Source organism: Gopherus evgoodei, unplaced genomic scaffold, assembly GCF_007399415.2.
Source record: "Gopherus evgoodei ecotype Sinaloan lineage unplaced genomic scaffold, rGopEvg1_v1.p scaffold_32_arrow_ctg1, whole genome shotgun sequence".
NCBI lineage: Eukaryota > Metazoa > Chordata > Testudines > Testudinidae > Gopherus > Gopherus evgoodei.
Window position 1 is genome coordinate 3,497,526 of NW_022059994.1, and position 22,384 is coordinate 3,519,909.

At 51.8% G+C, this 22,384-nt stretch overlaps 6 protein-coding genes across 18 annotated transcripts in view; 3 read left to right on the forward strand and 3 right to left on the reverse strand.

The window, feature by feature from the left end:
- LOC115640751 (zinc finger protein 436-like) overlaps nucleotides 1–22,384 on the reverse strand; it is a 452,700-nt gene that overhangs the window by 237,692 nt on the left and 192,624 nt on the right. The gene's annotated exons all lie outside the window — the stretch shown is intronic.
- The window catches only part of LOC115640827 (zinc finger protein 300-like), a 308,757-nt gene that overhangs the window by 156,699 nt on the left and 129,674 nt on the right, over nucleotides 1–22,384 (reverse strand). The gene's annotated exons all lie outside the window — the stretch shown is intronic.
- The window catches only part of LOC115640730 (zinc finger protein 260-like), a 341,512-nt gene that overhangs the window by 131,298 nt on the left and 187,830 nt on the right, over nucleotides 1–22,384 (reverse strand). The gene's annotated exons all lie outside the window — the stretch shown is intronic.
- The window catches only part of LOC115640774 (putative zinc finger protein 66), a 687,485-nt gene that overhangs the window by 5,228 nt on the left and 659,873 nt on the right, over nucleotides 1–22,384 (forward strand). The gene's annotated exons all lie outside the window — the stretch shown is intronic.
- LOC115640738 (zinc finger protein 420-like) overlaps nucleotides 1–22,384 on the forward strand; it is a 31,868-nt gene that overhangs the window by 4,372 nt on the left and 5,112 nt on the right. The window contains exons 1-3 of one of the 8 annotated variants that reach the window (XM_030543692.1): nucleotides 13,232–13,269; nucleotides 16,825–16,930; nucleotides 17,468–17,594. In XM_030543692.1, the coding sequence (XP_030399552.1) occupies nucleotides 16,907–16,930; nucleotides 17,468–17,594 (151 nt within the window). In that variant the 5' untranslated portion in view covers nucleotides 13,232–13,269; nucleotides 16,825–16,906. Of the gene's footprint in view, nucleotides 1–5,306; nucleotides 5,364–13,231; nucleotides 13,270–13,700; nucleotides 13,942–16,728; nucleotides 16,931–16,985; nucleotides 17,595–22,384 lie in introns of those variants that run through there. The other 7 variants (XM_030543690.1, XM_030543691.1, XM_030543693.1 and 4 more) reach the window with 7 other exon arrangements.
- LOC115640904 (zinc finger protein 251-like) lies at nucleotides 4,169–6,698 on the forward strand. The gene is made up of 6 exons (XM_030543997.1): nucleotides 4,169–4,644; nucleotides 4,866–4,953; nucleotides 5,489–5,615; nucleotides 5,712–5,714; nucleotides 6,240–6,353; nucleotides 6,613–6,698. The coding sequence occupies exons 1-6, from the start codon at nucleotides 4,577–4,579 to the stop codon at nucleotides 6,618–6,620; spliced, it is 408 nt and encodes a 135-aa protein (XP_030399857.1). The 5' UTR covers nucleotides 4,169–4,576; the 3' UTR covers nucleotides 6,621–6,698.

A 22,384-nucleotide genomic window follows, 5' to 3' on the forward strand; every position in this document is an offset into this window, starting at 1 on the left:
AGGTTTAATAAAAATAAAAGTTTAAGATTGATTGTTGTGCTAGAAGCACAAGAGGGGTGTGCGTGGAAGTGTAGTAGCCATTTTATGTTGTCAAGTGACAAAGTAAAAGACAGGCTAACCTTCTTGCTAATAGCGCAAGATTTGTAGAAGCAGGGTTTGTGCTAGGCGGCTGGGGAAATGGTCAGAAATGCTGTTTTTTGACCTTGATTTTAATAATAATAAAATGTAAACTGCAACAAAGCTTATTTAAAAAATCAGTCAAAAATGCATACACAAACTGCAGCGATAATCGTTGTCTATTTAAAAAAAAAAAAGGTATAAAGGCTTGCCCCAATTGTTTATATTTGGAGCTCTAGCTAAAGTAAGGGAAATTCCCTGCCCGGGTCTGTAGTTCCCTTCTTGCAATTGCTTAAGAATAAACTGTCACCAGGATAGACTGTAGATGGTTGACGATGCGGTGGAGAGGTTTTAGCTGGGGACTGTAGATGATGGCCAGTGATGGTCTGTTATTCTCCTTGTTGGGCCTGTCCTGTAGTAGGTGACTTCTGGGTATCCATCTTGCTCTGTCAATCTGTTTCCTCACTTCCTCAGGTGGGTATTGTAGTTTTTTAAGAATGCTTGATAAAGCTCTTGTAGGTGTTTGTCTCTGTCGGAGGGACTGGAGCAAATGCGATTGTGTCTTGAGGCATGGCTGTAGACAATGGATCGTGTGATGTGTCCTGGATGGAAGCTGGAGGCATGTAGGTAAGTATAGAGGTCAGTAGGTTTCCAGTATAGGGTGGTATTTATGTGATCATCACTTATTTGCACTGTAGTGTCCAGGAAGTGGATCTATTATGTGGACTAGTCCAGGCTGAGGCTGACGGTGGGGTGGGAATTGTTGAAATCCTGGTGGAATTCTTCAAGGGCCTCCTTCCCATGGGTCCATATGATGAAGATGTCATCAATGTAGCACAAGTAGAGGAGGGGGCGCTAGGGGAAAAGAGCCCAAAAACCGTTGTTCTAGGTCAGCCATAAAGATGTTGGTATACTGTGGGGCCATGTGGATACCCGTAGCAGTGTCGCTGACTTGAAGGTATAAGTTGTCCCCAGATCTGAAACGGTTGTGGTTGAGGACAAAGTGACAAAGCTCAGTTGCCAGGTGTGCTGTGGCCTCATGAGGGATACTGTTCCTGACAGCTTGTAGCCCATCCTCATGTGGAATATTGGTGTAGAGAGCGTCTCCTCTCAGCAGGCTCAAAAAAGAGGCTCTCTCTGGGAAAACCCAGCCATAGGGTAACCCAATTTGTTACTGAATTATGCCATAGTTCTCGAGAACTCTCACAGACTAACTCCTCAGAGACAACAAAGGACTGACTGTCCCTGTTAGAAAACTCTTATTTGGCCGTCCACCGATGGAAAGAAAGGGGTAAACAAAGAAACTTAAAATTCATGTCTAGCATAGTGTGGAGCTCACCTGTGCCATGGAGTTCCTTGACCCCATGACCCACTAAAGACTTTTCCAGTATAAAGGTTCTGAGTATAAGAAGGGGTGGGAAGAAGGGCTCTGGCTATGTCCCCTGCTCCATCTCTACTCATGGGAGCAAGATCACTTGAAAGACAATAGCAGCATCTTTGAGCTGGAGGAGTGGTCCTAGCTGGAAGGCTTTCCAATGAACATGGACTGCTGAAAGCTTTTGGGTGAGAGAAATCTCTTTGCTTGTAAGCGTACGGCTGGTCAGAACTGAGTCTAACCCATCTGCCCCCCGGTTACTTCCTCCACCATCAGAAAGCAGAAGTTGTTCCTGATGCATTCCCAGCACTTATTGCACACTATTGCAGGTGCCTGGTTTTCAACCATGAAATCCAGTCGAAAAAGGGACCTGACAATATCTGGTCAGATCTACTGACCGGACACCCAAAGTCGAGTTACTGCAGGTGGGGAGGCACTGGATCATCACTCGCATTAGACCCTACTCAGCTGGGGCTGCCTCCTAGCTGCCCTGGGCAGCTGCAGCTCTTAGGCCTGGCTCCAGAGGCAAATCTCTCCTGACCTAGCCAGGGAGGGGAGGAAGAGAAGTGGAGGGCGGGCAGAGCCTTGGAGGAAGAGGCAGAGTTGGGGCAGGAATGGGACCTCAGGGGGCAGAGGCGGGGCAGGGAAGGTTCCAGCACTTCTGCGTGAGTGTCCATTTTTAAATATTACCAAGTTGGCAACCTGAGTCGCTAGTTGAGAAGTTGTTAAAAATTTTAGCAAAGGTAGAAATAACATTTTTTCACAGCCGCAGACTTACTAGCTAGCAATAAATAAATTATGATTTTCACGTTTATAGGTGTAAGGGGATTGTTGGCCTCTTACTGCAACTTAATGAGTTGGCCATTAGTTGGCCTTCTCAATCAGTTGGCCACTAAAAGGGGAAGGGCCAATGAGAAATCAAGATCCTGAGACTGACAATGGAAAGGGGCCAATGCTTTAGGTCAGCCTGATTGACAGGGCAGGCAGGCCAATGAGGGAGTCAGCAGCCGGGGTCCTCTCCTCTGTGTGAGTGGAGCTGGCTGGGCCAGAGCAGAGCGGGAGGTGCCAAGGCAAGGGGAGAGTTGGGCTGGAGGCAGAGCAGCAGCAGTGCTGTGGCAGAGGGAAACGGGAGCAGTGCGGAGCTGGGAGCAGTGACCCAAGGGGACCCTGGGCAAGGAGACGCCCTCAGCCAAGAGGCCTTGCAGGCTAGACTGGGTGTGGTTTGAGCATTGGTCTGCTAAAGCCAGGGTTGTGAGTTCAGTCCTTGAGGGGGGCCAGTTGGGGATCTGGGGAAAAATCAGTACTTGGTCCTGCTAGTGAAGGCAGGGGGCTGGACTCGATGACCTTTCAAGGTCCCTTCCAGTTCTAGGAGATTGGTATATCACCATTTATTTATAAGTAACCCTGACAGGAAGAGACTGATTTAGGAAGAAGGGTCCTGCCACCTAGAGCCTGAGGGCATGTGGCCACCACCAGAGTAAGTGTCTGATCTGCAGCATCCCTGCAGCACAGCCATGGCCTGGGCAGGAGGCCTGGGACATGAGAGGAACAGACTGTGAACTGCCTTCTCATCCTACAGACGCTGTTTGTGGTTCTACAGACACACACACTGGAGTGACATGTTTTCCTTTAATCTTTCCCACTTTTCTCCTTATTTCTGTATACCTTGTTATTTAATAAACTGTATTAGTTCTGAACTCTGTGTAATGATCAGGGAAGCATCCAGAGTGAAGGGAACACCCCACAATGGGGATATCTGTTGTGGGTGATCACAAGATTGGAGGTTGAGCACCTCAGGAGCCCTAGGCCCAGCCTTGGGGTTATGCGGTCCGGGGGAGGGGGGGGGTCCTTGAGGTCATGCAGGCCTCTGAGTAAAAGACTCAGATCCTTTCGCTTGCCAATTCCGCCCTCATGCCATGTAAGCCAGAGAAGTTCCCCACACTAGAAGGAATATCCCCCTCTTTTACCTGTGTGCATATTTATTGGCTTCTTCTACAGTTAGTTAGGATTATAGGGGAAAGTGTCAAAGCGGCCACCAGTGAGAGTTGCTGGCCACACTGTGAGGCCACCAAATTTGGTCGTGAGACCCCCTGGGCTAGATGCTCCTGATGGGCCCTTCTGACCTTAGAGCCTGGGAGTGGAACAGGAGCCGGAGCCAGAGATGCTGCAGCGCGTCCCCTGCAGCGCTAGGACCCAGGAGCAGCCGGGAGGCGGCTGTGGGGTTAGCGAGCGCTGGGCTCCGGCCCGGCAGCAGGAAGTGACTCGCAGCCGCTGCGGTGACTCTGGCTCCCAGGCTCCTGGCGAGATCCCCGAGCCCCGGCGGCTGGTGCTGGGAGCCCGGAGCCCTGGCTGCAGCCGGGAGAGGGGAATCTCCAGCAGGGCCCTTCCCGCTGCTCCCCTGGAGCCTCTCCCAGGGCAGAGCCCCCAGCCCGGCCCGGCCCCTGCCCCGGGGGGCCCCGCTCGGAGGGAAGGTGAGAGAGACCCGCCCCCCCCCCCCGGCACCCCCGGGCTGCAGAGGCGGAGGCTAAAGAGGTGCGGGGGGGGGAACGGGGAGGGGGCAGGAGGCGGATACTGGGGCTGCGGGGGGCAGGCTGGGATGGGGGCGGGGGCGCACTGAAGGGAAGATGGGGCGATGCGGGGGTATCGGTGGGATTGTGGGGCTGAGGGTAGCGAGGCTGGAATGTGGGAAGATGTGAGTGGGGGGCACTGCGAGGGAAGAGGAGATGGCGGGAGGGGGAGATCCCCAGGCAGCTTCTCTGCCCCATGGGACACAAGTGCAGAGGGGCGAAGAGACTCTCTTCTCCAGGAACTGGTGCCCCCAGCTTTGGGAGTGATGGGGGGCAAGGTGGGGAACTAACCCCTCAGGGCGCAGAGGCTACAAGGCAAAACCCAGCCCCCCACCCACACACTGCTCCCTGTGTGTTACTGTCACACACATTCGTGCTGATGGGGTCTGTGTGTCTTGAGTGTTGGGGGCTGCCCGGGGCCCTGGTCTGATTTCCCTGCAGGTTTCCGATCTCAGCCACACCAGAGTCAGACCAGAGTCACTGCTGGCTATGGCAGGGGGAGAGTGTGGATGTGCCAATGGGATCAGCCTCTGCCTGCCTGTCCCCGGGGGCTGCAGGGGGAGTCCAGGGCTGCTCATTCTTCAGGTGGTGCTACCAGAGGGCTGTGGCTGTTGCCAAGGGAGAGGGGTTTACACTGCAATGGGGGGCAATCCCTAAAAGTAGCCCCTTTGATTCTGCTCTTTTTCTAGCATTTGGCTCAGAGATGCTGTTAATGGGAGGGTCTGAGGAGGCTGGGTGGAAATGGGGTGTGACATGGACTGAAGCCCCTTTTGTAACCTCCCCTGTCACCTCTCTCGCCCCGACAGGCTGAGGAATCACGTCCACATTTCACTCCAGATCGGCCCATCTTCCAGAGGAGAGGGAAGGGAAATGGCTGTGATGGAGCCAGCTCAGGTAGGGGATTTTTAGAGAGGGGCGGGGCAGGGTGAGGGAGAGGCAGGGAGGAGACAGGGTGTGAGAAACCTGCTGATTTTCTGAGTGGGCCCATTGGTGATGGGGGAGGGGAGACGGGACATTCCCCAATTTCTCAAACAGGATTTAACCCCCTTGCACAGGGCTGGGAACATTTTCCAGGCTCCCAGTGCTGGAGCCTGACCCCACTAGCCAGAAGCTACTGTGAAATATGCAGGGAAGCTGTTGGGATTCCTGTTCCCGTCTCTGGCTCAGAGCTCTGCTTCCCGTATCAGCCTGTGTCTGGCAGGTGTGTGGGAAATGAGCAGACCCTGCCCTACTCCGTGTGCTGCGGGGACAAGGAGCTCTCACCTTCTCCCACCCCCTGAAGCCTCCTGGCTGCTCTGAGCAGAGTGGGGGTGAGACTCTGCTACTCTGGCCCTCCCAGAGCTTCCATTTCTTTATCCTTCCTCCCACTTGACTAGTGGGATTGTGGCTGGGGCAGCAGGTGCTGAGTGTGGGACTCTTGTTGTTTCAGATGCTGGTGACCTTTGAGGAGGTGGCTGTGTATTTCACCCAGGGGCAGGGGGCTCTGCTGGACCCCGCTCAGAGAGCCCTCTACAGGGACGTCATGCAGGAGAACTACAAGACGGTGACCTCGCTGGGTAAGGGAGTCCCATCCCCTCAGTTATTAGAAGCCGTGGGGTCTGCATGTCTGAATCTGGTCAGGTTCTTCCCTGGTCAGTTAGATCAGAGGCGAGTGGGTTCCATAATGCACAGCTGCCGTGTGAGAGAGACTTGCATCTCCATGTCCCCTCCAGTGGGACATGGCTATCAATACCCAATGGACCAGTTAAACCATCCCCACCCCTCAAGCTTTCAAAGGGGCATAAATCCAGCATTGTCCTGTCTGTGTTGTTTCTTGGCTGCACACACAATCCCTGTTCACCTCCCTCCTTGGGAATAGCTCCAGCCCTGGGGAGGGCTCTGGGCTGTGCAGGGTTAGAAAGAGGCAGGGGTTTAAGTCCAGAGCTGTGTGTGAGTCAGCAAGGCTCCCAGAGCGCACAGATCCTGGGAACGCCTAGTGAGTGTGTAGTAAAATTTAAGTCACCTCCCCAGACAACTTCCTCTGCGCAAGGGGGCTCAGTGACCGTTTTCCCGTCCACTTGGATTCCACGTTCCTCCAGCAGAGCACAGGGACAGGTTCCACTCACGGAATGTCCTTTATGACAAATACTCCACCAATGCTCCATGCACCCTGATCTGGTCTGATTTCACCCTCTGCGCAGGATTTCCCATTCCCAAGCCTGAGCTGATCACCCGGCTGGAACGAGGGGAAGAGCCATGGGGGCCCGATCTCCCGGCCTGGGAGGAAAGAAGGCTTGTGAAATGCGCCTGCACAGGTGAGAACTGACACAGAAACCATCTGGAGAATGAAGGCAAAAATTAAGAATCCCAAAATATGGTGTGAGTAATGCCCTCAGTTCTTCCTCCTCTCATGCAGGGTTGTAGTCAGCAGATATCACTCATGCCTTTCCACCCATCCTGTTAGCTGCAGGAGTTTCCTTCCCTGTGAGTGTTTGGGTGGGATGTGGAGGCAGAATCCAATTGCTCAGTCTTTGACTTGGGTTTTGCCTCAGTGTTATTCCTCTTTCTCCCCAGCGCAATGACTCCTGTCTGGATTGTCTCTCTCCCCGTAGGTCCTGAGCGAGGGAGAGAGAATGAGGAGGGGAATCATCATGAGGAAGTGTCCAGGGAAATGGAATCACAGGGGACGTCTCTGGAAAGAACTAAAGGGAATTTTTCCCAATGCTGGGATCAGAGAGAAGCCTCGGGAAATTGGCACAGGTCAGAAATGCTTGTGGGAAATCACCCAAGGAAGAAAGTGGATGACTCTATTAATGGTGGGGGAGGAGACAAGGATCCCAGAGCGCAGCAGGCAAATCACAAGGAGGAGACACCCTGGCACTGCCTCCAATCTGGGAAAGGATTAATTTTAAAATCACAACTTGTGACACCTCAGACATTCCATACTGGAGAGAAACCCCTTCAATGCTTGGACCATGGGGAAAGCTTCACTAGCCACTCAGATCTTAATGACCATGGGAGAAGCCACACTGGAGAGAAGCCCATTCAATGCCTTGAGTGCGGGAAATGTTTCAGTTCTAAGTCAGCACTAATTTCACATCAAGAAAGCCACATAGAAGAGAGAACCCATAAGTGCTTAGACTGTGGGAAAAGTTTCATACAAAGGTCAAACCTTATTAAGCATCAAGCAATCCACAGAAGAGAGAGACCCCACAAGTGCTTGAACTGTGGGAAAAATTTCAGGCGGAGGTCACACCTCCTTAAACATCAGGCAGTCCACACAGGAGAAAGACCCCATAAGTGCTTGGATTGTGGGAAAAGTTTCAAGCAGAGGTCACACCTTCTTAGACATCAGGCAATCCACACAGGAGAGGGACCTCACAAGTGCTTGGACTGTGGGAAAAGTTTTATATACAGGTCCAACCTTTTTAGTCATCAGGTAGTCCATACAGAAGAAAGGCCTCATAAATGCTTGAACTGTGGGAAAAGTTTCAAGCGAAGATCAGACCTCGTTAATCATCAGGCAATCCACACAATAGAGAGATCCCATAACTGCTTGGACTGTGGGAAAAGTTTCAAGCGGAGATCAGACCTTGTTAATCATCAGGTAGTCCACAGAGGAGAGAGAGCCCATAAGTGCTTGGACTGTGGGAAAAGTTTCATACGGAGGTCAAAGCTTGTTAATCATCAGGCAATCCACACAGGAGAGAAACCGCATAACTGCTTCGACTGTGGGAAGAAATGTGTAACGAAGTCAGCGCTTCTTAAACATCTGGCAATCCACACAGGACAGAGACCCCATAAGTGTTTGGACTGTGGGAAAAGTTTCAAGCGGAGATCAGACCTTGTTAATCATCATGGGATCCACACAGGACAGAGACCCCACAAGTGCTTGGAATGTGGGAAAAGTTTCATACAGAGGTCAAAGCTTGTTAATCATCAGGCAGTCCACACAGGAAAGAGATCCCACAAATGCTTGCGCTGTGGAAAAAATTTCATACACAGGTCAAGCCTTGTTAATCATCAGGCAATCCATACAGGAGAGAAACCCCATAAGTGCTTGGACTGTGGGAAAAGTTTCTTACAGAGGTCATACTTTGTTAAACATCAGGTAGTCCACTCAGGAGAGAAACCCCATAAGTGTTTGTACTGTGAGAAAAGTTTCATACAGAGGTCAGACCTTGTTAAACATCAGGCAATCCATACAGGAGAGAGACCTCATAAGTGCTTGGAATGTGGGAAAAGTTTCATACGGAAGTCAGACCTTGTTGAACATCAGGCAATCCACACAGGAGAGAGACCCTATAAGTGCCTGGACTGTGGGAAAAGTTTCAAACGGAGGTCAGGCCTTATTGATCATCAGTCAGTCCACACAGGAGAGAAACCCCATAAGTGCTTGGACTGTGGGAAAAATTTCACACGGAGATCAGTCCTGGTTAAACATCAGAGAATCCACACAGGAGAGAGACCCCATAAGTGCTTGGAGTGTGGGAAAAATTTCAGAGAGAGATCACACCTCATTAAACATGGGAGAATCCACACAGGATCTAGACTTCTGTGACACGTGACAAGAAAAGGTTAAATAGCTTGCATGTAGTTGACTCAGGCCTGGTCTACACTAGTCTGTTATTTCTGAATTAAACAAGTTAATTAAAAAAAAATGATTCCGTCCAGACGACCAAACTGTTTTTTTCTATTTTAAGGGCTGTTTAATCCGATTTCTGTATTCCACCTCGGCAAGAGGACTAGCTCTTAAATCGAGATCGCAATCCCGGGTTAAAGGTATTGTGGATGCAATTCGACGTTATTGGCCTCGGGGAGCTATCCCAGAATGCTCCCTTGTGACCGCTCTGGACAACACTCTTGTTAGGATATAGATATTCAGGCCTGTCTGCAAAGGCCTATACTGTAAGAATTTAGATGTATTCTTATCACTTAGCTAGTTACAGAGGTATAGAAGAAAGAATCAGAATCACTGTCTGCCAGTGTAAGGGCCTCCTCTCACTGTGACAGTCTGAGGCCTGGTTCTTAGGCTAAGGCCTTCGGCTAAGCAGCAGAGGCAGCCATAAGCTGGGAATTGTATGGTCACATCCTCACATTCCAAACTAGTCACATTGAAATGAGGTGTTATTGGGCTGTTAGGAATACAATCCTGTCCTGATAGTCGTGTCACCTCCAGAGAAAAGGAAGAGCCTAGAAGATGTAAAAGGAAACTTCGTTTGATAGCATCCTGTCTGGCAAGAACTCACTTATCAATAGCTGGGGTATGAAATCTTCATTTCTGTATTGTTCTATCACTGTAGTCTCCACTTCCCTGTTGTTTGTCTGTATAATCTCTGTCTAGTTTTGTGATTGTGTCTGTCTGCTGTATAATTAGTTTTGTTGGCTGTAAACCAATTAAGGTGGTGGGATATAATTGGTTAAATAACCATGTTACAGTATGTTAGGACTGGTTAGTTAAATTTCAGTAAAATGATTGGTTAAGGTATAGCTAAGCAGAAGTCAATTTTTACTATATACTCTGCAGTCAATCAGGAAGTAAGGAGGGGAATAGGAACAGGGACTCGAGTTGGTGGGCTTGGAATCGTGTTTTGCTAAGTGTTTTCGCACTGATAGGGCCCAGCTGAATGCGTGGAGGCAAACAATTGCGGAGTCCCGTAAAGCATTACAGGAACTCGAAGAGAGGAGCGATGCATCTGATGAGAGCAGGCAGGATGCTATGGTCAAGCTCATGGGGGAGCAAACAGACATGCTCCGCTGTATGGTGGATCTAATGCGAGAAAGGCCCCAAAGGGGAAACTCGGGGACTAGCAATCACTCTGCTAACGGGAGGTTGGGGGATCAGAAACTGTTCCCTGCAGGCTATACACTCCAATCCCCTCATCCCCAGCCACACCCCAGAGCCTGCACCTGCAACCAGAGCCCTCAGGCCCCGCCCCCCCGAGGCCTGAGCCCCCTCCCACACTACAGTAGTTTTGCCCATTCCAAACTGATTCCCGACTGTAGCTGTCAGGAGTTGAAAGCTTTCACAGTGCTATGGCCACTTGCTTCTCATCTATGAGGGCTGCTCTCATTTTGGTGTCTTTGCGCTTCAGGGCAGGGGACAACAAGTCACAAAGTTCCATGAAAGTGGCCCTACACATATGAAAGTTTCGCAGCCACTGGGAATCATCCCAGACATGCAACACTGTGTGGTCCCACCAGCCTGTGCTTGTTTCCCAGGCCCAGAATTGGCATTCCATGGCATGAACCTGGCCTAATGCCACCATGATCTCCCAATCGCCACATGCCATGTCCAGGAATGTCTCTGTCCATGTCCTCATCAGTATAGTAATTGCACTGTCATCGCTTCCTCGCCCAGTTTTGCAGGTACTGCACATACTGCTGGATAATGCAGGAGGTATTTACAATGGTCAAAACTGCAGTGGAGATCTGAGTGGGCTCCATGGTTGCCGCGCAATGGTGCCTGCATGGGTAATCCTGGAAAAAGGGCGTGAGATGTAGGAGAGCTGTTTGGTTCAAGATGGCTGATAAAAGGCCGTAAGTGGTTGTCTTCTGTAGCTTTCACGGGTTTGGGAAGCTTTCTAGAGCTACAAGAGCGGGAAAGCAGAGTTTGCCATGGAAGTGTGAGCCATGTTTGCGGTGGAAGCTGAGCAGCTCAGTTCACGATGGCCAAAAAACGGCGGGGAATTGTTACCGTCTGTAGCTTGCATGCGAGCCCAGGACAGACAACATGGAAAAATTAGCTAGCGATGCAAGAGTGGGAGAGCAGAGTTTGCGGCGGAAGCTGTGCTGCTCAGTTCACGGTAGCCAAAAAAAGGCGGGAAATGGTTAGATAAAGAGTAGCTAGAAAGACATGAGGACATGTGAGGTGGATTCAGTACCAAGAGACAGGCAGTGCACCATACTGCACTGTCTGCTGGCAGTATGGCATTTGCCATAGCTTTCACGGAGGGAGGAGTGAGTGATGAGACACACCCAGAAACACCCACAAGAATGTTTTTGCCCCATCATGCACTGGGAGCTTAACCCACAATTCCAATGGGCGATGGAGACTGCGGGAACTGTGGGATAGCTTCCCACAATGCACCGCTCCGACATTTGATGCTAGCCTCAGTACTGTGGACACACTCCGCCGAATTCACGCACTTTAGTGGGGACACACGATACCGAATGTAAAAAATCACTTCTGAAAATCCGAATAGAATAAGTTTGAATTAATTTTGTACTGCAGACGTACCCTCAGATCAGGCCTTGTTCCACATCAGGCAAGCCATACAGGAGAGAGACTTTATAAATGCCTGGCATGTCAGAAAAGCTTCAGTAATAGAGAACCTTAGAGGTATGCGCTGGGCTCCCCTACTTACCTGATGCTGTTGTCTGCAGGGGGAGTGTCCCTGGGGGCTGGTAACTCCTCATCTCCCCAAATCCCCCAGGGCGCTGGGCGCTGGAGGAGTCCAATGTTAAGGGACCAGGGCTTTGGGTTCTGGGGAGGACACTGGGGATTGAATGGTTGGGGTTGGTGGAGCTGGGAAGCAGGGGGAGCTGGATGCTGGGGCTATCGAGTGTTTGAGGATCATGGGATAAAAGCCAAGGGAGAGCACAGGGGTAAAGAGGTGCTGCCTCTCCTCACTCATCCCCTCTGCCCCTTCTCCATGCCCCCTCTGCATTCAGACAGCACCAAGAGGGACTGATTCCCACAGGGATTATTGTCAGAGGCCTGGAGATTCTACCTCTGCCTTCACAGCATCAGCCTCCGAAGTTCTGGCTATGCTAGGAGGTGTGGTTGGGATTAGCCAGCAGACCTCTGTGACCCTCCACCAGATTTCCTAGTGTAAACTCACTCTAAGCATCTTATGTGCTCTGACCAGTGTTCCCCCATTTTTTTTACATCCATGTGCAGAATGAATTTGGTTCTGTGCACCAGTGTGTGACACGTCATCTCCATACTGGTGCACAGAACAAAATTCATGTGGTGGAGGTGAGGCTGAGGGGTTTGGACTGTGGGAGGCGGCTGGGGGCTGGGGCCTGAGGGCTCTGGTTGCAGGCGCAGGCTCTGGGGTGTGGCTGGGGATGAGGGGATTGGAGTGTATAGCCTGCAGGGAACAGTTTCTGATCCCCCAACCTCCCGTTAGCAGAGTGATTGCTAGTCCCTGAGTTTCCCCTTTGGGGCCAGATTGTCTCATTCCCAGATAGTCTCGCATTACACCAGGCCGTGCTAAAAAACATTTAGCTTTTGTACATTTTACCCCTTATGCACCAGAATTAACTAGATGCTAAAAAAGTGGGGAGCAGGGACAGTAAAATGGGGTGTTTTAGCTTTTCTGCTATTTCAGGGCAATGGAGTGAGTGCGAGAGATTCCCTCCTTCCCCTGTCACTGTCACACTCCACCCTCGACACAGCAGGCTCTGTCCCAGCCATGGAAAGTTTAACCTGTCTCCCTTCTATCCGTCCATCTCCCAAGGTGTCATTACCACCGTGTCCTTGGCTCTCCATGCTTAAGGGTCACAGCTTTGATGTCTATGGTCTTAGGTCAGACTCCTGAGTGCTGGAGAAGGAAGCATCATAGACCTGGGAGTGGGCAGGGAAATTTCAATGAACTTCAAAGCACAGTTTGACCTTCAGATTTTATAGCCCTGTTTCTATCTATGAGTAAAATCACTTCCCGGCTTTATCTAGGTTTAATCTAGATCTGTGGTCCCCAACGCGGTGCCCGCGGGCGCCATGGCATTTATGTGCACCCACCTAGTGACAGGGTGTGAAAATAGTGCCCAGTTGGGGAGAGAAGCCACCGCCCCGTGTCTGTCAGGGACGGAGAACTCCAGGGCCGCAGGCTGCGGGCTCCAGGGCTCTCTGTCCCCGGCAGGTGCGGGGCCGTGGCTTCTCTCCGCTCTGCCCAGAACTGCCAAAGCTTGGAGCGGCAAAGAGTCAGAGCCGGCCCTGCCGCTAGGACCCAGGAGCGGCCGGGAGGCGGCTCCGGGGCAGCGAGCGCTGGGCTCCGGCCCGGCAGCAGGAAGTGACTCGCAGCCGCTGCGGTGACTCTGGCTCCCAGGCTCCTGGCGAGATCCCCGAGCCCCGGCGGCTGGTGCTGGGAGCCCGGAGCCCTGGCTGCAGCCGGGAGAGGGGAATCTCCAGCAGGGCCCTTCCCGCTGCTCCCCAGGAGCCTCTCCCAGGGCAGAGCCCCCAGCCCGGCCCGGCCCCTGCCCCGGGGGGCCCCGCTCGGAGGGAAGGTGAGAGAGACCCGCCGCCCCCCCGGCCAGTCACCCCCGGGCTGCAGGGGGAGGTTTGGCCCCAGGCTGCTCCCAGCGGAGCTGGCTGCGATTCCCGCCCGGGGCCCGGGAGAGCTGCCGCCAGCCCCGGTGGGGGCGGGGCGGGGCGGGGGGAGCCATGCGAGGGGGGCCAGAGCGGAGGAGGCGTAAGAGGGGCGGGGATGTGTGGGGATGGAGCGGGAACAGGGATGTGGGGGGACAGGAAGTGGGTGATGGGCTTGTAAGAAACAGGATGGGGGGGCAGGTCGGTGGGGCGCTGCAGGGAGATCAGGCTTCAGGGGGGAATTATGGGGCTGATGGGAACGAGGCTGCAATGGAGGGAAATGGGGTGTGTGGGGAGGGGAGGCCGGGGGGAGACTGTGAGAGCAAGAGGAGACCGGCTGGGGAAGGGAGAACCAGGGGGCAGGGAGCATTGGGGGTAGGGGGCTGGGGACTATCCCCACAGGGCTCAGAAACTACAAGGCAAATATCAAGATGTTCCCCCCCCACACACACACACACCTCTTCCCTGGGCTCTGCTCACACCAACCCCTGAGCCGCTGCCTGCAGATGAGTGGGAGAGACCTGGGGGAAAGGGCTGTGGCCAGGCAGGAAAGTGATGCTGCACAAAGGGCCCCTTTCAGGGACCAGCTGGTGAGTTTGTACTGGACGGGAGGCAGGGCTGCCCAGGGGGAGCAAATGGGGCAATTTGCCCCAGGCCCTGCAAGGGCCCCCACAAGAACGCTCCAGCCCCACCTCTGTCTTCCCCCATCCCCCGGTACTTCAGTGCTCCATGTCCAGGAGCGGCCCTGGACAGAGCTGAAGCGACGTGGCTCCAGCGGGGCCTGAGCTCCTCCTGGCAGAGCCGCGTGGTAAGGAGAGGGGACTGTGAGCTCCGGTATCGCCGGCCAGGCCACGGCAGCGCTGTCCAGGGCCGCTCCTGGACGCGGCGCTCTGAAGCTCCGAGAGAGGGGAGAGGCGGGGGTAATCCAGGAGCGGCCTGAGCTCCTCCCCACTCAGAGCCACCTGGTAAGGGGGCAGGGCTGCGAGCTCTGGGCCGAGTGTTGGGAGCTCAGGCCCCACTGGAGTTAGTTCACTGCAGCGCTGTCCAGCAGGGCCGCTCCTGGACGCGGTGCGCTGAGGCTCCGGGAGAGGGGGGAGGCGGGGGTAAGCAGCATGGTAAGGGGGACAGGGAGGTTGGATAAAGGGCAGGAAATCCCAGGGACAGGGAGGGGGCAGAGGTTCGGGGGGAGCGGTCAAGGGACGGGGAATGGGGGGTTGGATTGTGGGCATTCTGGGGGTCTGTCAGGACTCAGCGGGCAGGGGGTTGGATAGGGGTTGGGGCAGTCAGGTGACAGGGAACAGGGGAGGTTGGTGGAGGGTAGGGTCCCGGGGTGGTAGTTGGGGAGGGGGTCTCGGGTGGGCAGTGAGGGGACAAGGAGCAGGATGGGTCGGGGATTTTGAGGGGGGCAGTCGGGGCAAGAAGTGGATGGGGATCAGATAGGGAGCAGGGCCAGGCTGTCTGGGGAGGCACAGCCTTCTCTACCCTAAAGCTCATTCAGCAGTTTGATGCTTTCAGACAGCTATTTAACACAAAGAGCCAAGCGGTTATCTTTTCCATGGGGGAGAGACCATGTGAGAAGAGCAATATCCTACACCACCTACCTCCTTCCCAACCCTACCAAGAGAGATCCCCCCTCCCCTGCATTCCCCAAGGTTCCAGAGGGGTTAAGTCACTGGTTCTCAAACTTTTGTACTGGTGACCCCTTTCACATAGCAAACCTCCGAGTGTGACCCCCCCCTTATAAATATATTTTAAAAGTATTTTAAATTTAATACTATTATAAATGCTGGAGACAAATCAGGGTTTGAGGTGGAGGCTGACAGCTTGCGACCCCCAGTAATAACCTTGTGACCCCCTGAGGTTAATTTAATTTTAGCACCTTGTGTCCATTCACATGCATGTGCTATTTTGAGCATTTCAGTTTTCACAACATAGGCTCATCCCAGATTCTGGAACAAGCTCAAATGCTCAGTTCGTGGAGTTTATACATAAGCTATACTAAAGACAAACCCACGGTAACCGTCTCCAGTTTGTGAGGGACCCCGTGGAGCCAGTCTCTAGGAAACAGATACATTCATGGAGGTTAAGTCCATTAATGGCTATTAGCCAGGATGGGTAAGGAATGGTGTCCCTAGCCTCGTTTGTCAGAGGGTGGAGATGGATGGCAGGAGAGAGATCACTTGATCATTGCCTGTTAGGTTCACTCCCTCTGGGGCAGTTGGCATTGGCCACTGTTGGTAGACAGGATACTGGATGGACCTTTGGTCTGACCCAGTATGGCTATTCTTATGTTCTAACCTAAATGAACCCAAAGTTAAGGAGACAGATATGAGTCAAGGAAGCCAGCAGAGTATCAGAAACCTGGAAACATCTCTGACTGGATGGGCTCAGGCATTTGGTCACAAGCTGAGGTGGTTCAAAAATTTTGGATATTTTTTAAGCAGAATTTTTTTTATTGTTTTTTTAAACAAACACAGCAAGCAGCAAGTATTTGGCCACACACTTCTGAAACCCCAAACCATGTTCAGGTTTTGGCAGACTAATTTCAGCTTATCAATTAAACAAACCACAACATATTTTGAAGGAAAGTAGACATTGTCCGTGATTTTTTTCTGCTTTTTAAAAAACCCCTTGTTTTCGGTCCAAAAAAAGTTTTGACAGAAAATATTTGTCCAACCCTTTTAATGAGCTTTAGTGCCTTTTAGCACTAGCTGATGCTGAGACCCAGTGATACCTTGTAAAGGTGACCTGAAAAGAAGTTTTCACAAAACTGGGTTTGTGCTGAGATGTGGAAGGTTTTTAAAAGTTTATTTTTCCCAGGGCTGCCGGGGGTGTGTGTGGGGACAAGTGGGGCGATTTGCCTCAGGCCCCGCAGAGGCCCCCACGAGAATACAGTATTCTATAGTATAGCAACTTTTTTTATGAAAGGGACCCCTGAAATTGCTTTGCCCCAGGCCCCCTGAATCCTCTGAGCGGCCCTGACAGGAAGAGCGTTCCTTGTGTGTCGGCGAGTCCCAGAGCTGTTGCCCTCACAGACTCAGTCAGGATCAACCCCCTCTTAGCAGTGGCAGTGGGTGATCTAGCTAGTAAGTGCAAAGGCCCAGGACAATGAGGCACTCACCAGTTCTCCCAGGGCAAGGGAAGAAGATAAAAAGCACTGCTTGGGGAGTGGGGGGGGGGGATGAGAGGGAGTTAGAGGGGCTGACACTACAGTGCCAGGGGGAATCCCCCAAAGTGCCACCTTCGGTTCTGCTCTTTTTCCAGCATGTGGCTCAGAGACGCTGTTACTGGGAGGGTTTAATGGTGCCCTGGTGGGTTCAGTTCTGCCAGGAGGGGCCTGGCCTGGGTTTTAATAAACTAAGTGGGTTTCTTGCCAGTGTGGCAGAGTCCAGCGTGTCTGTCTGCAGGGAGAGAGCCTGGGCGGAATCGGGGTGTGACATGGACTGAAGCCCCTTCTGTAACCTTCCCCATAGCCCCTCTCGCCCTGACAGGCTGAGGAATCACGTCCACATTTAACTCCAGTTCGTCCCGTCGTGCAGGAGGTGGGGAAGGGAAATGGCTGTGATGGAGCCAGCTCAGGTAGGGGATCTTCAGGGAGGGGCTGGGCACGGGGAGGGAGAGGCAGGGAGGAGACAGGGTGCGGTAAACATACTGAGCAGGCCTATTGGCAGTGGGGAGGGGAGAACATTCCCCCATTTCTCAGATCTGAAACAAACTCCCCGTACAGGGCTTGAAAAACTGAGCAGACTCCCAGTGCTGGAGCCTGACCCCACTGGCCCAACTCTGCTGTGAAATATGAGGGGAAGCTGTTGGGATTCCTGTTCCTGTCCTCAGCTCAGAGCTCGGCTTCCTGTGCCAGCCTGTGGCTGGCAGGTGTGTGGGAAATGAGAAGACCCTGCCCTGCTCCGTGTGCTGGGGGGGACAAGGAGCTCTCACCTTCTCCCACCCCATGAAGCCTCCTGGCTGCTCTGAGCAGAGTGCGGGTGAGAATCTGCTTCTCCGACCTTCCCAGAGCTTCCGAGATTGTTTGTTTTCTTTTTCTTTCTTCCTGTCCTGTGAATATTGGGACTGTGGCTGGGGCAGCAGATGCTGAGTGGGGGACTTTCGTTGTTTCAGATGCCAGTGACCTTCGAGGAGGTGGCTGTGTATTTCACCCAGGAGCAGGGGGCTCTGCTGGACCCAGCTCAGAAAGACCTCTACAGGGACGTCATGCGGGAGAACTACGAGGCGGTGACCTCACTGGGTAAGCAATTCCCATCCCCTCAGTTAGTTGAAGCCGTGCAGCGCTTTAATGGGACAGTGTGGTCGCGTGCCAGCACTGGGACGGAGCTGGTAAACCACCTCCGTGAGCAAGTTTCAGTGCAGTAACTTGCTACTGTAGACAAGGCCTTAGTAGTGTATCTCATAAGTGAGCACCTGTACACACTGTGTGGCTAGTGCCGTTGTGTTGTTAATTTCAGGCACACCACATACATTCGTATTTCGAGATGTTTTCAAGGCTTGGGCTTGCTTTAATTGGAGCTCCACACTTCTTACTCCTTGCTTGGATAATGTACCAAAAACGTTGTCACATGTGTCTGGGTAGCCCCCAAAATCTTACCCAAGGCTGACATTTTTCCTTGTAACATCTCAGTATCAAATGAGTTTAAAACTCCAGTTCCAGCACCAATTGCCACCTACAATGTATTCTCTTATACCTCTTTAATTGTGTCTACTCCCATCTCCCCATGGTTGTCGCCAAGCTTGTAATAGAGGTAAGGCCTATGGCGTACGCTGCAGATGTTGTGCACTCATGTTTATTTTGGTTCTTTCCAACTGGATTGTTTGGTCCACAATAGTCGAGGCTTTAATTATTTCTCCCCTTCTATGTGGGTGTTCATCAGCAATTATTCTTGGTGCAATCTTATATCCCTGAAAATATCCTCCCTCATTAATTTTTCTAAAGCAACTCAGTCTTATCATTATGGAAGAATCCACCATTATATCATATTCCCATAATTTGAGAGCCATTGACTCATTCCATCCCACGTGAGAGATACCTATCTCATAGAGCTGGAAAGTTTGAAAGATCATTGAGTCCAGCCCCCTGCCTTCACTAGCAGGACCAAGTACTGATTTTGCTCCAGATCCCTAAGTGGTCCCATCAAGGATTGAACTCACAACCCTGGCTTTAGCAGGCCAATGCTCAAACCACTGAGCCATCCCTTCTCCTGTCATAACTAAATCTAAACATTAGTCGACCTTCCTCTCTTTGTATGAACAAATATCTCCGTGGCTCTTCCAAATTGGTTGTAAGTATTTCCATCTCACATTTTTTCTATCTTCCCACCATATTTTAAATTTTGCCTCAAAAGGTTTCTCTTCACATATGGTTTTGTTTGGTCCTGTTTTTCCCATTCTGGCCCACGAGTTGTCAAATGTGTTATCTCCTTTGCTCCATACCTCCATCCTAGAGGTGCTCCCATATGTATATCCACCTACCCCTAAATTCCCCCAAATAGTCAAAAAATGTATTTGTGAGAAAGAAACGTGGGGGGAGATACCATGTGAAGAACTAATTTCAGTAAGTGTAAGTGGGTGAGAGCATGCAGGGAGATACCACACGGTGTTGTTATAACAATGTTTAGAACACTCTTTAAGACAGAGGTGGGCAAACTACAGCCCGCACGACTGTCCTGCCTAGCCCCTGAGCTCCTGGCCCAAGAGGCTAGCCCCTGGCCCTTCCCCTGCTGTTCCCCCTCCCCTGCAGCCTCAGCTCGCTCGCGCCGCTGCAATGCTCTGAATGGTGGGGTTGCGAGGTCCTGGGGCAGCGCAGCTGCACAGCCCGGCCTGACCCGGTGCTCTGTGCTGCGCCGTGGCGGCGTGGCCTGGCTCCAGCCGGGTGGTGCAGCTGTAGGGCCGCCAGCCACCAGTGTTCCAGGCAGTGTGGTAAGGGGGCAGGGAGAAAGGGAGGGTCGGATAGAGGGCAGGGGAGCTCGGTTTGGTGGTCAGGGGGCGGGGGTGTGGATAAGGGGCGGGGTGGTTTGGGGAGGAACAAGGGGTTGAATAGGGGCAGGAGTCGGGGTAGTCAGGAAGGAGAGGGTTAGATGGGGCAGCAGGGGGCAGTCAGGGGCAGGGGTGGTTGGATGGGGCAGGTGTCCCAGAGGGTATGTCAGGGAACGGGGGGGGTTGGATGGGGCAGGAGTCCTTGGGAGGGGGGCACATAGGAGGTGAGGGGTGGGCCATGACCCCCTCCCCTAACGAGCCCTCCATACAATTTACGAAACCCGGTGCAGCCCTCGGGCCAAAAAGTTTGCCCACCTCTGGTTTAAGAAGAGAAGTAAAAGGGTGGAGAAGGAGGCAGTCAAGTGGACTGAAGTGAAGCCCCTTCTCTGTTAGAGAAGCAGATCACTGCATTTGGGACGTGCCTGTGGATGCAGCAGAACCTGATGTAACAACTGACGCTTTAGGAAATACGTCTGAGAAATACGTCCAGCTGTGCAAGCCTAAGGGAGTAAATAGCAAATGGCCATAGTGTGGCTGTTGTGGCAGGCTGCAAAAAGGGTAATTGCATGTAAAGGGGAAAATCTGTGTGGAGATACAGGCAGTACAAGAGAATTAGAAAACTCGCCAAGAACATTTGGAGCGAGGCCGGCACAGAAAATGCAAACTCAGATAGAACAAATGAGGAAACAAAACAGGGAACTGGAAAAGAAAATGGTGGATTGGGAAAAGATTCAGGCAGACAAAGATCAATTGGAAAATCAAGTGGTAAGGTTGAAACAGTTAATTTGAGAACTCACTGAGGAAGAGGAGACTGCAAGTGCTTCTCACAGTTGGTGCCAGAAAACCATAGCAACCTGGAGGAACCAGGTGAGAATGAGGGAACCGCAAGTGGCCTCTGTATGTCAAACAAAGAATGGAGATTTGGATTTTAATGGAGCCATCCAGTGTGGAGAGGATTCAGAGGACCAACGTGGGGGTCAAGAGAAGAGGGAACTTACCATATATACTCGTTCATAAGCCAAATTTTTTTAGTAAAAAAGGGAAGCACCAGAGAAGGGGGTTGGCTTATGAACGGGTATAGAGAGGGAGAGGTGGGACACAGCCCCTACCCCCAACAGCGGGGGCAAGGAGAGGCAGCACAGCCAGAAAGGAAGAGGCAGGGCCAGGATCTCCCTGCTTCTGGCCACACCTCTCTCCCTCCAACCTCCAAAGCAGCTCCAGCCAGGCCAGAGACATCCTCCCCTGGTCCTTCCCAGATAAGATGGGAAGGGATGGAATGGGGAGATTGTGGGAGTCCCGGGCTAGGGGCGGGGTCATGTGGAAGGTGGTCACAGGGGTTACTCCCCTGACCTCCAGCTTCTCCCTCCCAAAAAACTTTCCCCACGAGTTGATGTCCCGGCCCGTCAGGGTAGGCAGCTGGCGTGCTGGGACTCTTTGTTTACTTAGGTTTACCTCCGTGCCTGCGGACGCTCGAGGTAAACAAAGCCCCACCAGTGGCTTATCCTGATGGCTCGGGAGCCAGAGTTTGCTCACCCCTGAATTATAGGGTCGGCTTATGAATGGGTCATAAAAATTGTTCAATTTTTACTTATCCATCTTGGGGGGATCAGCTTATAAATGAACGAGCTTATAATCGAGTATATATGGTAATTGGCCTTGAGATGGGCTTTATACTAAACTGAGGGAAGAAATAAAAAATTGGCTGAGAGAGCCTAAGCCAGAAAAGTCTGTAGCAGTGTTAGAATGGAGATCAACTGTTAACGATGCAGTGGGAGAAATACAGTCAGAAGAGACAGTAATAATTCCTGCAAATGCGTCAGATTTACAGTTGAGGGCAAAGTCATTAGGTCCAGTGAATATGAAAAATCTGTCTGCGTGCTGGTACAGTGGGCAGATTTAGGTGGAACGGAGAATTTAAATATGAGAGAATGTTATAAATTGATCAGGGCAGCTGCCATCTGAGAGATTAGACAAGCAGTAGATTGAGCGAAAAATGCTTTGGAGAGGCAGCCAGAAGCATGCCGGCTCGTGCCGCGATTTATTATGCTGTTAGGGAAAGAGATAGATCAAAGACCCTTGAAGGATTTATCCAGTGCAGATTACATGAAGCCTGGGGATTCGCACAGGGATTACTTGTTGAGGAGAATAACACTGGGGTTATTGGCTGGGGAAATGGGTGGGTGCGATTCTGTGGCCTGCATTGTACAGGAGGTCAGACTAGATGATCATAGTGGTCCCTTCGCACCTTAAAGTCTATAGGTCTATAACCAGTGACTAACTCCACGGCAGAGATCGCCAGACATATCACAGCTGATTCTTTGATGGCTGTTGATTTGAATTAGAGAGAATTTTGGAATGATGTGTGTCAAGGTTCCTCCCCCACTCTGAACTTTAGGGTACAGATGTGGGGACCTGCATGGACACTTCTAAGCTTAATTACTAGCTTAGATCTGGTAACACTGCCACCATCCAGAAATTTCAGTGTCTGGATCACTTCCTGTCCCCCCAAAACCTTCCCCTCCCTGGGCAGCCTTGAGAGGCTTTTTCACTAAGTTCCTGGTGAACACCGATCCAACCCCTTGGATCTTAACACAAGGAGAATTTAACCATCCCCCCCTCCTTTCCCCCACCAATTCCTGGTGAGTCCAGATCCAATCCCCTTGGATCTTAAAAAAGGAAAAATCAATCAGGTTCTTAAAAAGAAAGCTTTTAATTAAAGAAAGAAAGCTAAAAATCATCTCTGTAAAATCAGGATGGAAAATATTTTACAGGGTAATCAGATTCATATAGCCCAGAGGAACCGCCTCTAGCCTTAGGTTCAAAGTTACAGCAAGCAGAGGTAAAATCCTCTCAGCAAAAAGGAACATTTACAAGTTGAGAAAACAAAAATAAGACTAACACGCCTTGCCTGGCTGTTACTTGCAAGTTTGAAACATGAGAGACTGATTCAGAAAGATTTGGAGAGCCTGGATTGACGTCTGGTCCCTCTTAGTCCCAAGAGCGAACAACCCCCAAAACAAAGAGCACAAACAAAAGACTTCCCCCCAG

What these genes read in the sequence shown, in the direction of transcription:
- LOC115640904 (XM_030543997.1), top strand. Translation starts at nt 4,577, where the DNA reads ATGGGATCAGCCTCTGCCTGCCTGTCCCCGGGGGCTGCAGGGGGAGTC. An exon ending in CAGGGCTGCTCATTCTTCAG is followed by an intron (nt 4,645 to 4,865) that starts GTGGTGCTACCA and finishes TCGCCCCGACAG; the next exon opens with GCTGAGGAATCACGTCCACA. An exon ending in CTGTGATGGAGCCAGCTCAG is followed by an intron (nt 4,954 to 5,488) that starts GTAGGGGATTTT and finishes TTGTTGTTTCAG; the next exon opens with ATGCTGGTGACCTTTGAGGA.